Source organism: Lissotriton vulgaris, chromosome 1_2 (assembly GCF_964263255.1).
Source record: "Lissotriton vulgaris chromosome 1_2, aLisVul1.2, whole genome shotgun sequence".
Classification (NCBI taxonomy): domain Eukaryota; kingdom Metazoa; phylum Chordata; class Amphibia; order Caudata; family Salamandridae; genus Lissotriton; species Lissotriton vulgaris.
This window is the reverse complement of record NC_141686.1, coordinates 351,447,546-351,460,950: the sequence shown is the minus strand read 5'-3', so window position 1 is coordinate 351,460,950 and position 13,405 is coordinate 351,447,546. Positions and strand designations below refer to the sequence as shown.

Below are 13,405 nucleotides of genomic sequence, written 5' to 3'. Positions count from 1 at the left end.
TGAAGAAGAGGGGGACAGAACCCAGAGCCAAGGAAGAGTTAAGAAGGGTTAAAGGAGGGGTGGGGCAGCAGGTGTATAGGGTTCTGAGGATCCGTGCAGGTGCACAATCCGCCGGAGAGCCGGACTTGACCTTTACAAGAAGGTCACGGAAGAGCTCAGGTGAAATGGGTGTAAAATGATCCAGAACAGAGGATAAAGAGAGGACATGATCCGGTAAGTTGAGTTGAGATACAGTCGGAATGTTAGCCTTGATAGTGATTATTTTATTGATAAAATAATCATTCAGAGAATGACAGAGGGACTGAGAAGGAGCGGGGGACAGACTAGCACGGTCGGAGGTGGCGAGACTGCGCACCAGTGAAAATATCTCGCGTGATTTGTTAGCCGCGAGAGCTACACGCTCCGAAAAGTATTTGGATTTGGCCGCTAAGATGGCCAGTTTATAAGTATTTAAGAGGGCCTTGTAAGTGAGGCGGAGGGTGGGGCAATAGTTGCGGCGCCAGCGACGCTCAGAACGCCTGAGGTCTAATTTCAGGGATCTGAGGTCGCTGGAAAACCACTTGTGAGCGTCGTGGGGGCGAGCAGATCGGATCTTTTTGAGTGGAGCAGCCCGATCGCAGGCCGAGGAAAGCCAGATGTTAATAGCATCCGCCTGATTCTCCACAGAGAGGTCGGTCAGGGTGGGAGCCGATGAGGACAGAGAGGAAGAGAGATCGTTAAGATCAATCTTGTTCCAACTCCGGGCCCAGATGTTTTTGGGCAAGGGGGCTTTCTCGGATTGGCCTAGGTCGATAGAAAAGGAGATCAAAAAATGATCAGACCAAACGCAGGGGGAGATCGAATTAAGCGAGGGATTGCAACGCAAGGACCAGATCTGGTCCAGGGTATGGCCATGGGTGTGAGTGGGGGCCGAGACATGAGGGAGGAAATTAAGACAACGAAGGGTGGCAGAGAAGTCTTTAGAAGAGGAGTCCTCCCTCGGGTCACCCGGCCAAAAATTGAAGTCCCCGAGTAGGAGTAGCGAGGAGTTATTTACAGCCAAAGTGGCCAGGAGGTCCTGCAGGGTAGACACAAATGATGGCATGTTTAGCGGGGGGCGATACAGAAGGATCACCGTGAGGGGAACAGGAAGCTTAAGCGAGCGGGCCACCAGGAAGTCGACACCAGGGATGCTAGGATGCGGGAGGAGCTGGAATTGCAAGGAGCGGCGGACTATCATAGCCACTCCACCACCAGTTTTGCCATCAGGGCGGTCAGCGCGGAGAGCATAATAGGTGCTAGGGAGAATAGCCAGAAGGTCAGGGAGGGAATCCGAGGAGAGCCAGGTCTCAGTAAGAAAAAGGAAGTCCGGGGAGTCAGTGACCAAAAGGTTAAAGAGAGCGGTTTGATTTTTTATAGCAGAGCGAGTGTTGAGAAGAAAAGCAGAGGCAGCGGGGAAACCAGGGGAAGCGCGAACAAGGGGAGGTGAGGAAGAGATTAAGGGAGGGGAAATGGGCAAAACTGGGCTAGTGGGGGAGGGGACATGAATACCGTGCAAAGATAAATGTTTGACTGTGGAAGGAGAGAGAGGGGTAGAAGCGGAAAAGGAGGAAAGTTGGACAGAAGAATACATCAGAGGAGGGGCAGAGTCTGTGGCCCCTGGTCCCGGCCCGTCGCGGACGGGCGCAGACGGGCTTGCCTTAGGCGCGCCTTCGGCGCGCAAACGGCGCGCCCGCTGCGCCCGTCCGCTGCGCGAACGGTGGAGGCACATGATTAATAGTGAAGTTTAGGGGGCGTGGCCAAAAGTGGGCGTGGCCGGGGGAGCGTCCGCTGAAGGCGGCAGGCGATAGGAAGTGATGCCGCGGCAGCGTCAAGCTCGGCTGCGCGGGAGGGAGGGACGAGGGCAAGGTCCCTGAGGCAGGTAAGCAAAATGTGGATTAAAAAGCGCGATCAAGCGCTGCAAAGTGAGAGTGGAGGGAGTTAAAAACAAAAATGAGGCTACGAGCTCCCGCGGAAGGCAAGGGAGTGATCCTGTTGAGGGTGAGCTCTTAATCAGCTCCTAAAAAAGCGTCCCAAGGGGGCGTGGCCAGGAAGTGGGCGTGGCCGCGATCAAGCGCTGCAAGGTGGGAGTGCAAGGAATTAAAAACCAAGTGAGGCTACGTACTCCCGCGGAAGGCAAGGGAGTGATCCTATTAAAGGCGAGCTTGTAATCAGCTCCTAAAAAGCGTCCCAGGGGGGCGTGGCCAAAAGTGGGCGTGGCCGGGGAGCGTCCGCTGAAGGCGGCAGGCGATAGGAAGTGATGCCGCGGCAGCGTCAAGCTCGGCTGCGCGGGAGGGAGGGACGAGGGCAAGGTCCCTGAGGCAGGTAAGCAAAATGTGGATTAAAAAGCGCGATCAAGCGCTGCAAAGTGAGAGTGGAGGGAGTTAAAAACAAAAATGAGGCTACGAGCTCCCGCGGAAGGCAAGGGAGTGATCCTGTTGAGGGTGAGCTCTTAATCAGCTCCTAAAAAAGCGTCCCAAGGGGGCGTGGCCAGGAAGTGGGCGTGGCCGCGATCAAGCGCTGCAAGGTGGGAGTGCAAGGAATTAAAAACCAAGTGAGGCTACGTACTCCCGCAGAAGGCAAGGGAGTGATCCTATTAAAGGCGAGCTTGTAATCAGCTCCTAAAAAGCGTCCCAGGGGGGCGTGGCCAAAAGTGGGCGTGGCCGGGGGAGCGTCCGCTGAAGGCGGCAGGCGATAGGAAGTGATGCCGCGGCAGCGTCAAGCTCGGCTGCGCGGGAGGGAGGGACGAGGGCAAGGTCCCTGAGGCAGGTAAGCAAAATGTGGATTAAAAAGCGCGATCAAGCGCTGCAAAGTGAGAGTGGAGGGAGTTAAAAACAAAAATGAGGCTACGAGCTCCCGCGGAAGGCAAGGGAGTGATCCTGTTGAGGGTGAGCTCTTAATCAGCTCCTAAAAAAGCGTCCCAAGGGGGCGTGGCCAGGAAGTGGGCGTGGCCGCGATCAAGCGCTGCAAGGTGGGAGTGCAAGGAATTAAAAACCAAGTGAGGCTACGTACTCCCGCGGAAGGCAAGGGAGTGATCCTATTAAAGGCGAGCTTGTAATCAGCTCCTAAAAAGCGTCCCAGGGGGGCGTGGCCAAAAGTGGGCGTGGCCAGGGGAGCGTCCGCTGAAGGCGGCAGGCGATAGGAAGTGATGCCGCGGCAGCGTCAAGCTCGGCTGCGCGGGAGGGAGGGACGAGGGCAAGGTCCCTGAGGCAGGTAAGCAAAATGTGGATTAAAAAGCGCGATCAAGCGCTGCAAAGTGAGAGTGGAGGGAGTTAAAAACAAAAATGAGGCTACGAGCTCCCGCGGAAGGCAAGGGAGTGATCCTGTTGAGGGTGAGCTCTTAATCAGCTCCTAAAAAAGCGTCCCAAGGGGGCGTGGCCAGGAAGTGGGCGTGGCCGCGATCAAGCGCTGCAAGGTGGGAGTGCAAGGAATTAAAAACCAAGTGAGGCTACGTACTCCCGCGGAAGGCAAGGGAGTGATCCTATTCAACACCATCTGCCACAAAACACTAGGGGCACGCCTCCACGCCGCAGGGATCCTAGACAAGGCTCTGGATTGGACCACCTCCTTCCTCTCCAGCAGAACCCAGAGCGTCCGCCTCCCCCCATTCCATTCCAAAGCCTCCGAGATCATCTGTGGCATACCACAGGGATCCTCCCTCAGCCCGACACTGTTCAACATTTACATGGCCCCGCTCGCACACGTAGCCTGACAGCACGACCTCAACATAATATCCTACGCCGATGACACTCAGCTGATCCTCTCCCTCATCAAGGACTCCATCACCACCAAAGCAAACCTCCACAAAGGAATGAAGGCCATCGCCGACTGGATGAAGACCAGCCGTCTGAAGTTGAACTCAGACAAGACGGAGGTCCTCATCCTCAGCTCCAATCCTTCAGCCTGGGACGACTCCTGGTGGCCAACGGCACAGGGGGCAGCCCCGACACCCACCGACCACGCACGCAACCTGGGAATCATCCTCGACTGAACGCTCTCAATGACCAAGCAAGTCAACGCCATCTTCTCCTCCTGCCTCAACACCCTCCGCATGCTCCGCAAGATCTACAGATGGATCCCGACAGATACAAGAAAGATAGTCATCCAGGCCCTCGTCAGCAGCAGACTCAACTACCGAAACGCCCTTTACGCGGGAGGCCCCACCAAGCTCATCAAACTACTACAACGCATCCAAAACGCCTCGGCACGACTAATCCTCGACGTAACACACCACGGCCACATCACCCCCCACCTGAGAAACCTGCACTGGCTCCCTGTCAACAAGAGGATATCCTTCAAGCTTCTCAACCACGCACACAAGGCACTCCACAAGACTGGCCAAGCCTACCTCAACAGACGGCTCTCCTTCTACATCCCCCACTGCCAGCTTACCTCCAACGACCTCTCACTCGCCACCGTCCCGCGCATCTGAAGAACAACCACCGGTGGGAGATCCTTCTCCGACCTCGCCGCCAAGACATGAAACACCATCCCACTGAGCCTACGACAGACCCAAGACCTGCTGACCTTCAGGAGGATACTCAAGACCTGGCTGTTCGATTAGTAGCGCCCCCCCGTCCCCCTCCCACCCCCAGCAGACCCCACGCGGGTATGTAGTGCGCTTTAAAAATGATTGATTGATTGATAATAGATGAAATGACAACACTTGCTAGAGCAAACATCTTCTCAAAATTGGATATGAAGACAGATGATGACATTTGTAGTTCCTGATGGAATAAATCAGTATTACACAATGCCATTTGGTCTGGCCCCTCCAGCAGCCATGTTCCAAAGAAGGATGGCAGAGGAGGTGAATGGTCTCCCTGAAGTTTTGGTTTTCCAAAACAATGCTTTGATTTTCGGCAAAGATTTAGATAACCATATGCGTACACTTAGAATATCTTGAGAGCCTTCCTGAAAAGAGGTTTGAGATTTAAAAAAAAAAAAGATAAGTGTATGATTGGATGAATAATTTGGGCATGTGGTTTCATTTAAAGAGATTTCACTATGGTCTGGCCTGTTGACAGTCACTAAAATACCTGTTCCAAAACACTGTGACCAACAACTTGAGTTTAAGGGAATTGTGGGAGGGATGGGCGGAAATAGAAGCTATGAGGCTTTAGGAGTTTATCAATTGTTCTGGTTTATTTGTAGTTTGTAGAGAAAATCATGAGTTCTTCTTGAGCTGCTGTCCCGGCGGGTGATCGGAGAGTCTCTTCTGGTGTGTGTTCCTGTATCCTGGTGATTCCTGATATCCCCTTTGACTGTCCGTCCCACAGATGGCTTGAAAGTAAAAGAACAAAAAAAGGACAACGAGACTCAGGTTCTCAGAAAATTACTAGGTCAGGAGATGGGAAAGTGCCCGTCACCACACCACGTTGTGCATGAAGTGGGGGTTAACGCCTATTTAATACGGCCCTGGGCTTAATGGCCCCCCGTGTAGGTAATTCAAGCCGAGTTACTCAGGAGTTATAGGAAGAGAATCACCAGAGACGAGTAATAGCCCAAGACATCGGTAAACGGTGAAAGAAAAATAAAGGCAGACACCAAGGAAATATCCTCATGAAAGAAAAGACAATATGTGGCTTACTTTGGTGCAGTACAACCACCCCTAGACTTCCTCCCTGTACCTCAATATGCTCTCCCTTTCTAGCTTGGTGCAGTACAACCACCCCTGGACTCCTCCCTGTACCTCAATATGCCCTCCCCTTCTAGCTTGGTGCCCTCACTTCTCCCGGTTCGCTCACTGTCCTACGTTTTCGCACCTCCTGGGGGAGGTGGGGGATCCACCAATTCTCGCTCCACTCCTCTCCTTCGTCCGGGTTATCATTGCCGTCGTCGTCCCGTTTTCTCAACGTCTCTTCCCTCTTTTCTCCTCAGGCATCCTGCTGCTACAACTCGATGCACACTCCGGCCTCCTCCTCATCGGGTCTCTCCGTGTCTTCAGTCTCTGCCTTTTCTTTTCTTGTCGGCCTTCCAGATTGGTCCTTCTCTGTAAAGCCACCTCCTTCTCCGTAAAGCCACCTCCTCATTGGGTCTCTCCGCGTCTTCCATCTAAGCCTTTTCTTTTCTTGTCGGCCTTCATGATTGGTCCTTCTCCGTAAAGCCACCTCCTTATTTGGTCTCTCCGCGTCTTCCGTCTCCACCATTTTCTTTTCTTGTCGGCCTTCCTGATTGGTCCTTCTCCGTAAAGCCACCTCCTTCTTCCTGCAAGATGAGGTCTGGTGCAACAGGTTAATTCTTGCCGCCCTCTGGTTTTCGGTGGAATCTCCGGTTTCCATGACGGGTAACAGGGGTTCAGGACCCTACTCTCGGGGTCCTCCTCACAGGAATGTATGAATTTTATTCAACATGTACTGAAAATGTTGCGGTGATTGCTGAACCACTTCACAGCCTTTTCAATAAGAAGGTTTTCTTTATCTGGGGTTGGGGACAGGAGGTTGCATTTGCAGAGATTAGGGGAAAACTGCTCAATGCAGCACTTCTGAGTCCATATCTACCAGGCAATGAGTGCTCTATCACTGATGATACTGGTAGCATTGGCAATGGCGCTGTAGTGACTCAAGGCAAAGGAAATGAGGAATGTGCAATGGCATCACACACACTGCGACCACATGAACGTAAACACTCGACCATTGAGTGTGGGATGTCGGACTGCGCGTGGGCAACTGAAAAGTTTAAGTCATCCTTGTGTGGGAACAAGTTCAGAATATGAACCGATAATCAACCTCTTTTGAATGGTAATAATGTGAACACCAGCAGGCTACTGCCAGCTTGGTGAGGTTACGTTCAAAACTTTTGAAACATAATTTTGAGGTCGAACACACTGCAGGAGAGAGGAACAAAAATACTTATTGCTTGCCCCAACTGCCCTGGGGGTAGGAAGATGTGGAACATAAGAACAAAAAGAATGACTGTGAGTTTGTGGAATGTATTGCTGCAAGTATTTGTTGGCCGGGTAAAGACTGTGTGTGGGGGCAAAATTATAGAGAGACATTGGATGAAGATTCTATTTTACTGAAAGTGATTCATTTCATGAGGAAAGAATGGCCCAATGAAAAACGATTTGTTGTGTGAACTGCAGACCGATGGCCAAGTTCATTCTGTCAGGGGGGAGCCATGAAGGACATTTAGGTGTGATATCTGGCAACAAACGACTGACAATGCAATATTGGTAGCCTGCCATGGACAGGGATGTGGAAAAACCCATTGGAGAGAGTTACCAGTTGTTTGCAAAATGATAAAAGGATGATATACAGAGTTCTGCTTACAACAGAAGTGGGTTTTCCTGTGGGGCAATGAAAGTAATGATTTTTTAGGTCTGTTTCAGATGCTTCCTGTGCATCAGAAATTTGACATTGTGCTTGTGGAGTATGATTTATACATGGAAGTGAGGGTTTTCTGTGTGAATTGGTTTCGGATAATGGTGTACAATTTGTCTTGAGGGAGATGAAGCAGTATTTGGATGGAACTTGATTCAAGATAAATGTGTTAGTCGTCATCACCCACAGAGTAATGGCCAAGCAGAGAGGATGAACAGATTGGTCAATCAGGGTTTTTTCATGGCCGGTATCAAAGTGGAAGATGCTTCAAGGGCTATGCTTTCAGCTTATCGCAACACACTGCATGGGACCATTTTGTGCAGAGAGGCGGAAATTTGCATGATTTGGTCCTAGTAATGTGCACTGAAATGTCTAAAGAGGGGCTGAGACACAATAGCTATATAATGAAGGAAGAAAGATTAATTGGGCTTCAAAAGATACATATGATGCTGTAAAGCTATTGTTCGCACAGACATGATCACAGAGCCAATAATCTTATGCAATCATAGTACTCTGGAATTACTGAGGGAATCAGATGCCAAGTTCCCCTAAGTAATTCCACATATCTCAGAGCAATCACCATTTACTTCGCCCACCCTCCAGAAGAGTTTCTTTAAATGCTGATATTGCCGACTTAGAGGGAGGAAAAAGTGAGGGTAATGTAATAGGAGACATAATGGCAGACATAGCCTAGGCCTTATAATGGGGCCCATATTAGATAAAATAAACATAAGATAATATATCACCCAATCCTGTATACTGTAATACAACTAACTCGGCTTGATATTCAGACCACCTTGTACTGTGCACCTAACCCTACAGACCACTTAATCTTGAAACCTCTTTGAACTTGTACGTTGTTCTACACGATGTAGTATGATATAATACAGCCCGCCCTCTCTGACCTGCAGGCCCCCCAGTTCTATGTACATGCACCTACACACGTCAGAAAAACGACCACTTCTTATCGAAGGCTCAGAGGTGCCGCGGGTCTTACCCTCCCCATTCCACCACTACAGACCTGACTTAGGGATCACTTGTCCTCTTCACACTGCCTTCCTCTCCTTCTAAGCGTCAGACCCTGACTGACCCAGAAATCCTCTTATATTCTGTGCACTCACACATCACATAGACCCAGCCCCATCTCTAAAGTGCTTTAGTCTGCACTAGCAACAAAAAAGGGCAATGTTACTCTCAGTGAATAACACCTCACTTACATCTCACACTTAGGGGATGGTGAGTATCGCGGAGCTTCGATTGAAATCACAGATTCTGCCACTAATTCCTCAGAGGTCCTGAGTCCGGAAAGGGGCTTCTCATGCGCGGACCAGAATTCAGGTAATTTTTCATGTGCAAAGTTCCATTTCTTAGCCTATCACTGAATGGGAAGGAGAAACTCCTTTGCAAAAATAAAGGCGATACCAGGTACATGACCGCTTCTAGTGTACTCAAGGCCCTCCCCAAAGATACCAGTCCACACAACTCAGATTTGGCCCCCTTCAGATCTTACTAAAAATCTGGAAAGATCCACTTTGGAGATATTTTATGCTACATTCCCTCAGAACTGTACAAGTTACTCGCCATTCTGCATGTTAATTCAGTACGAACCAAATACCTGGGATGGCTTTGAGCAGCAATCCATCTGCGTCTGTATTTCTTCTCTCCAGTGGGTCTCTAGCGATAGCTCCATCAGTATCAGCAGCATTCTGTGGCAGGAATGATGAGGCTCCAGATGGGCCCTGCAGATCAGCACATGTCGGTTGTAGGTCAGAGTTCTCATCTCGGTTCTCAGGGCCCAGTGGTTCTTGCTTGTAGTTCTGATCGTAGTCTTCAGGACTCGGTGGTTCTAGCTTGTAGTTCTGATCGTAGTCCTCAGGACTCGGTGGTTCTAGCTTATAGCCGCGATCTGGACTGGGTGCCTCAAGGTGCATTGGTTCGGTCCTGCAGTTCTGATGTGGTTCATGTGCATCAGAGAGCATCTGTTGCAGGCAGGTGATGTGCTGTAGACTCTGGTCTTCTTGAAATGCTGGGTGTCTGCAGACGTTTTGCCGTTGACCGTCACCATCAAACCACAACAACTCTTGCTTCAGGTGTTCAATTGGTCCCTCCCCATCTGGGAGCACTGGTTGTCTGCAGGGGTTTCGCTGTGGCTCATGTCCCTCATGAAACAGTGGCTGCAGGCAGACGTTCTGTTGTGGGCCCCAACTATCTGCATACAATGGTTCCTTCTTCACGTGCTCCTCTTGTTCGTGTTCCTCTGGTTCTCGTTGTATGCACTGGTCCAGCTGTGGTTCCTGCCCGTCATCAAACACTGGAAGAAGACGAAGGCTTGGCTCACTTGGGATGACTTGAATATCTGGAGGAGGGCCCCTGGAGACAGTACCGTCCTGCCGTGGTCCAGGGCCAGCCGAAGACAGAGGTTGGAGGCACTGGCTCTGCTTTGGTTCATGCCCATGAGGAGACAGAGGTTGAAGACACTGATTCGGCTGTGGATCACGACCAGGTGGAGATGTCGATTGAAGGCATGGGTTCACCTCCTTGGCCCTGAGTGAAAGATTGATCGGAGGGGACCTGCTGAGAGGACAATCTCTAACTACCACGGGACCGGCCATCTCCAAAGACAAACCCCCATTTACAAGGTGATCTAGACCATTTGCTATCCAGATTTGCTCCATAAGCCCAGCGACTCTTGACGGCACGTCCTCTAGGGTATTCTGCAATTTGTCCAGTTTGGCTTCTAACTGCTCCAGCATGGATAAATGGATCATGTTAGGCAGGTTCCCCGATAGTGGTTCCATCTCACAGTCTCTCTGAGCATCAGTTTGGGATCTTGAAGAAGGCACATTATGGATAGGAGAAGAAGGGAGTGTGGCTCTTACGGGTTCAGGTGAACACTGCACTTCTCCTATTTGTCTTGGAACCCGCCTTTTCTCCATTCTGAAATTCTGATGTTCACGTCCTCAGGTCTCTGTGAAGGGAAGAAAATAGAAAAGACAACACATTATCTCAGGACAATTAGGTCAAAATACTCCTTCCTATATCACCACAGCTAAGGCTCGAAATAACTAAATTGTCTCAAGAGCTGGAGAGAATCTACCCTGCTCAAGGTCAGGCTCGAGGACATCAGGAGTTACCCTGCTACACATCTAAACCCCGCTCAGTGCTGCCCTCACGTGATATGGTGAGATTTCATGCAGGTCCGCTCTGCCCTTCCAGAGAGGACTCCCTATCCAGAGCTGATCTGTAAAGCTTCAAAATGTATCAGTATGACCTCATCAAACCTAACCCTATAATTTAACGGACTTATTATGTTTTTGTAATTCTTTATTTTATTTTTTTTATTAAAACTTGGTAAGTATTACCTTAATAGATATTCTCTATGAAATTGAGCATTGAGGAATAATAGATTTAAGGTCCCAGATAAAAATACAAATTTGCTTGTCAGAAGCTACCTAGGCCACGTAATCTCTGCTGATGGGGTCTGCCCCGAAGATGAATCAATTAAAGCGACACAGGAAATACCTAGATCCATAAAGAAAGAAGAGGCACTCACGTTTTTGGTGAGAAACTTTCTATTCTCAGTTTGTACCTAATTTTCTTGTGCCATGTGAGCCCTGCTGAGGAAGGGTGCACACTACGTGTGGAGTAGGGAATATGAGAAGAATTTGCAGAAGTTAAGGAGAGTCTTGTGAATGCTCACAGTCTGAATAGTTTTGTCCCATTGCGTTGTTATGGACGCCAGAGACAAGGGCCTAGGAGTGGAACTGAAACAGCGGCATGATCGGAAAGCAAGTCATGATTGCCTTTGCATCTAGGGCTTTGCAGAGGCTGAATGTAGACATTCCAGAAGGAGCCCTTGGCCATGCTTTGGGCTCTCAAAATAAACATTCTTGTGGAGTGTAGGAAACTGTAAGTAGAGGATGTTCGACTAGTCCAAACTGGACCCAACCTATGCTGCTGCTACAAGGTGCCTGCTTTCTAATGTCAAATAAGGGGCAATCTCTTTCTGGCGTTTAATATGATACATGCACAATGACACGACTCACAGACCCTACCAGACCGAGAAAGCACTGTTGATCTTTACTTTCAAGCTCTACATATTTTGAGCAAAGAGTGAAAGAGCGCCCATCTTCGAAGGCTAGTAGGCATCAAGCCATTAATCATTATGACAATTAATAAGCAGAACTTTTGTCTTCTCAGCGTTTCACTTTAGTTTATTGCAACCCAGCCTCTGCTATAGACAGGCAGGGTTTGGTGGAATGTGAGGTGAGCGGAGAGTTAACTGTCTAAACACAGCAAGATCTGGGTGTCGTCAGAACACATAAATGCTCTAACACCTTTCTCAAGTAAAGCTTCAGCAAGCGGGATTACATAGCTAGTGAACAAATGGGGCGAGATTGAGGACCCACGAGTCACTCTGGAATTGCATGCAATGTGTTGTACGGAAAGTTGCCCAATCTGGCGATACATGTTCAGCCTGTAAAGAATGAAATGAACCTCTTTAGCGCCTAGCACCCGATGCCCAAAGCCTCAACAAGATGGAGTACTCAACTGTGGGACGACAGCAGAGAGATCTAATGAGAACAAAGCATTGGCTCCTGCTCCCATTTAAGCTCATCCATAATCGGTAGAGGCACTGTCTCTGTATTGTGTGATGGCCTTCAATCATGCCCTAGTGTCCTTGAGAAAGTAGTTTTGCTACAAACCTTTACACCAGCTAAGAGCAAAAGAAAGTAACGATATCGGTAATAACTTTTTTTAAACCAAGGAATCTGCTTCTAGCTTCCAGAACAAGGGATTCACAGGGGTGTCTTTAAGAGGGGCAGGAACCATACCATTAACAAATAAGTGGGGAGTAATGGCAGAGGTACTGGACCAACTGAGAGGTTCAGATGTTTTGTTACAGGATTGATGTTGTTCAGCTAACCAGATCTAGTCACCTCAAAAGGAAGTTGCAGAAGTCTCAGGGTATAAAGTGGAGAGCTCCCTGTGTCAAATAATACTAGGTGCTGAAGTGGTCTCTACCGGCGAAAGGTATGTGAATCAATCTCCCCATTAAGGTTTTAATTTTGTTGTGTTGCACAGTTGGTGCCACAGTGTGAGAGTGAATTGTAAATTGAAAGTTTCTGTGAAGCTGACATACAAAGGGACACGGATGAGTTGGATGACAAGATGAAGTCATTGTAGGAGGCAACAAACAAACAGATTCTCTGAGAAAGAGCAATAACCCCGCCACATAACGGAGTTGGGGAACATAAATATAATATTTCAGTAAAGGAGGAGGCCTTAGAGAAGAGGTCCTGAAGGAATAACATCAGGATCGAGGAGTATATATGCGCGAAGAAGGGGAAGACAAGTAAACATGTTAGAGAAATGTTGCATACAATCCTCCACCAGAGATGAAAAGGCTTGAGAATGACGAGGCTATGCCACTATGAACGTTTGGAGACAGCTGCTTATCACCTCCCCTCCCTCCCTGGACTCACCTCCTCTCTACACCCTGGACTCACCTCCCCTCTCCACCCCCTGGACTCACCTTTTCTCAACACGCCTGGACTCACCTCCCCCCTCCACCAGGACTCACCTTCTCTCTACACCCCTGGACTCACCTCCCCTCTACACCCCTGGACTCACCTCCCCTCTACACCCCTGGACTCACCTCCCCTCTACACCCCTGGACTCACCTCCCCTCTACACCCCTGGACTCACCTCCTCTCTACCCCCTGGACTCACCTCCCCTCTACACCCCAGGACTCACCTCCTCTCTACATCCCTGGACTCACCTCCTCCCTCCCCCCTGGACTCACCCACTCCCCCCTGGACTCACCCACTCCCCCTTGGACTCACCTCCCCTCTACACCCCTGGACTCACCTCCCCTCTTCACTCCTGGACTCACCTCCCCTCTTCACCCCTGAACTCACCTCCCCTCCCCTCCTGGACTCACCTCCCCTCTACACCCCTGGACTCACCTCCTCTCTACACCCCTGGACTCACCTCCTCTCTACACCCCTGGACTCACCTCCTCTCTACACCCCTGGACTCACCTTCCATCTACACCCCTGGA

At 49.9% G+C, this 13,405-nt stretch overlaps 1 protein-coding gene across 1 annotated transcript in view; it reads right to left on the bottom strand.

Annotated features, from left to right (window-relative positions):
* LOC147736777 (uncharacterized) overlaps positions 1-10,288 on the bottom strand; it is a 45,683-nt gene extending 35,395 nt beyond the window's left edge. Inside the window, exon 1 of the mRNA XM_086953488.1 lies at positions 8,956-10,288. Coding sequence (XP_086809614.1) covers positions 8,956-10,276 — 1,321 coding nt within the window. The 5' untranslated portion in view covers positions 10,277-10,288. The remainder of the gene's footprint in view (positions 1-8,955) is intronic.
* Between the last annotated feature and the right edge of the window lie 3,117 nt (positions 10,289-13,405).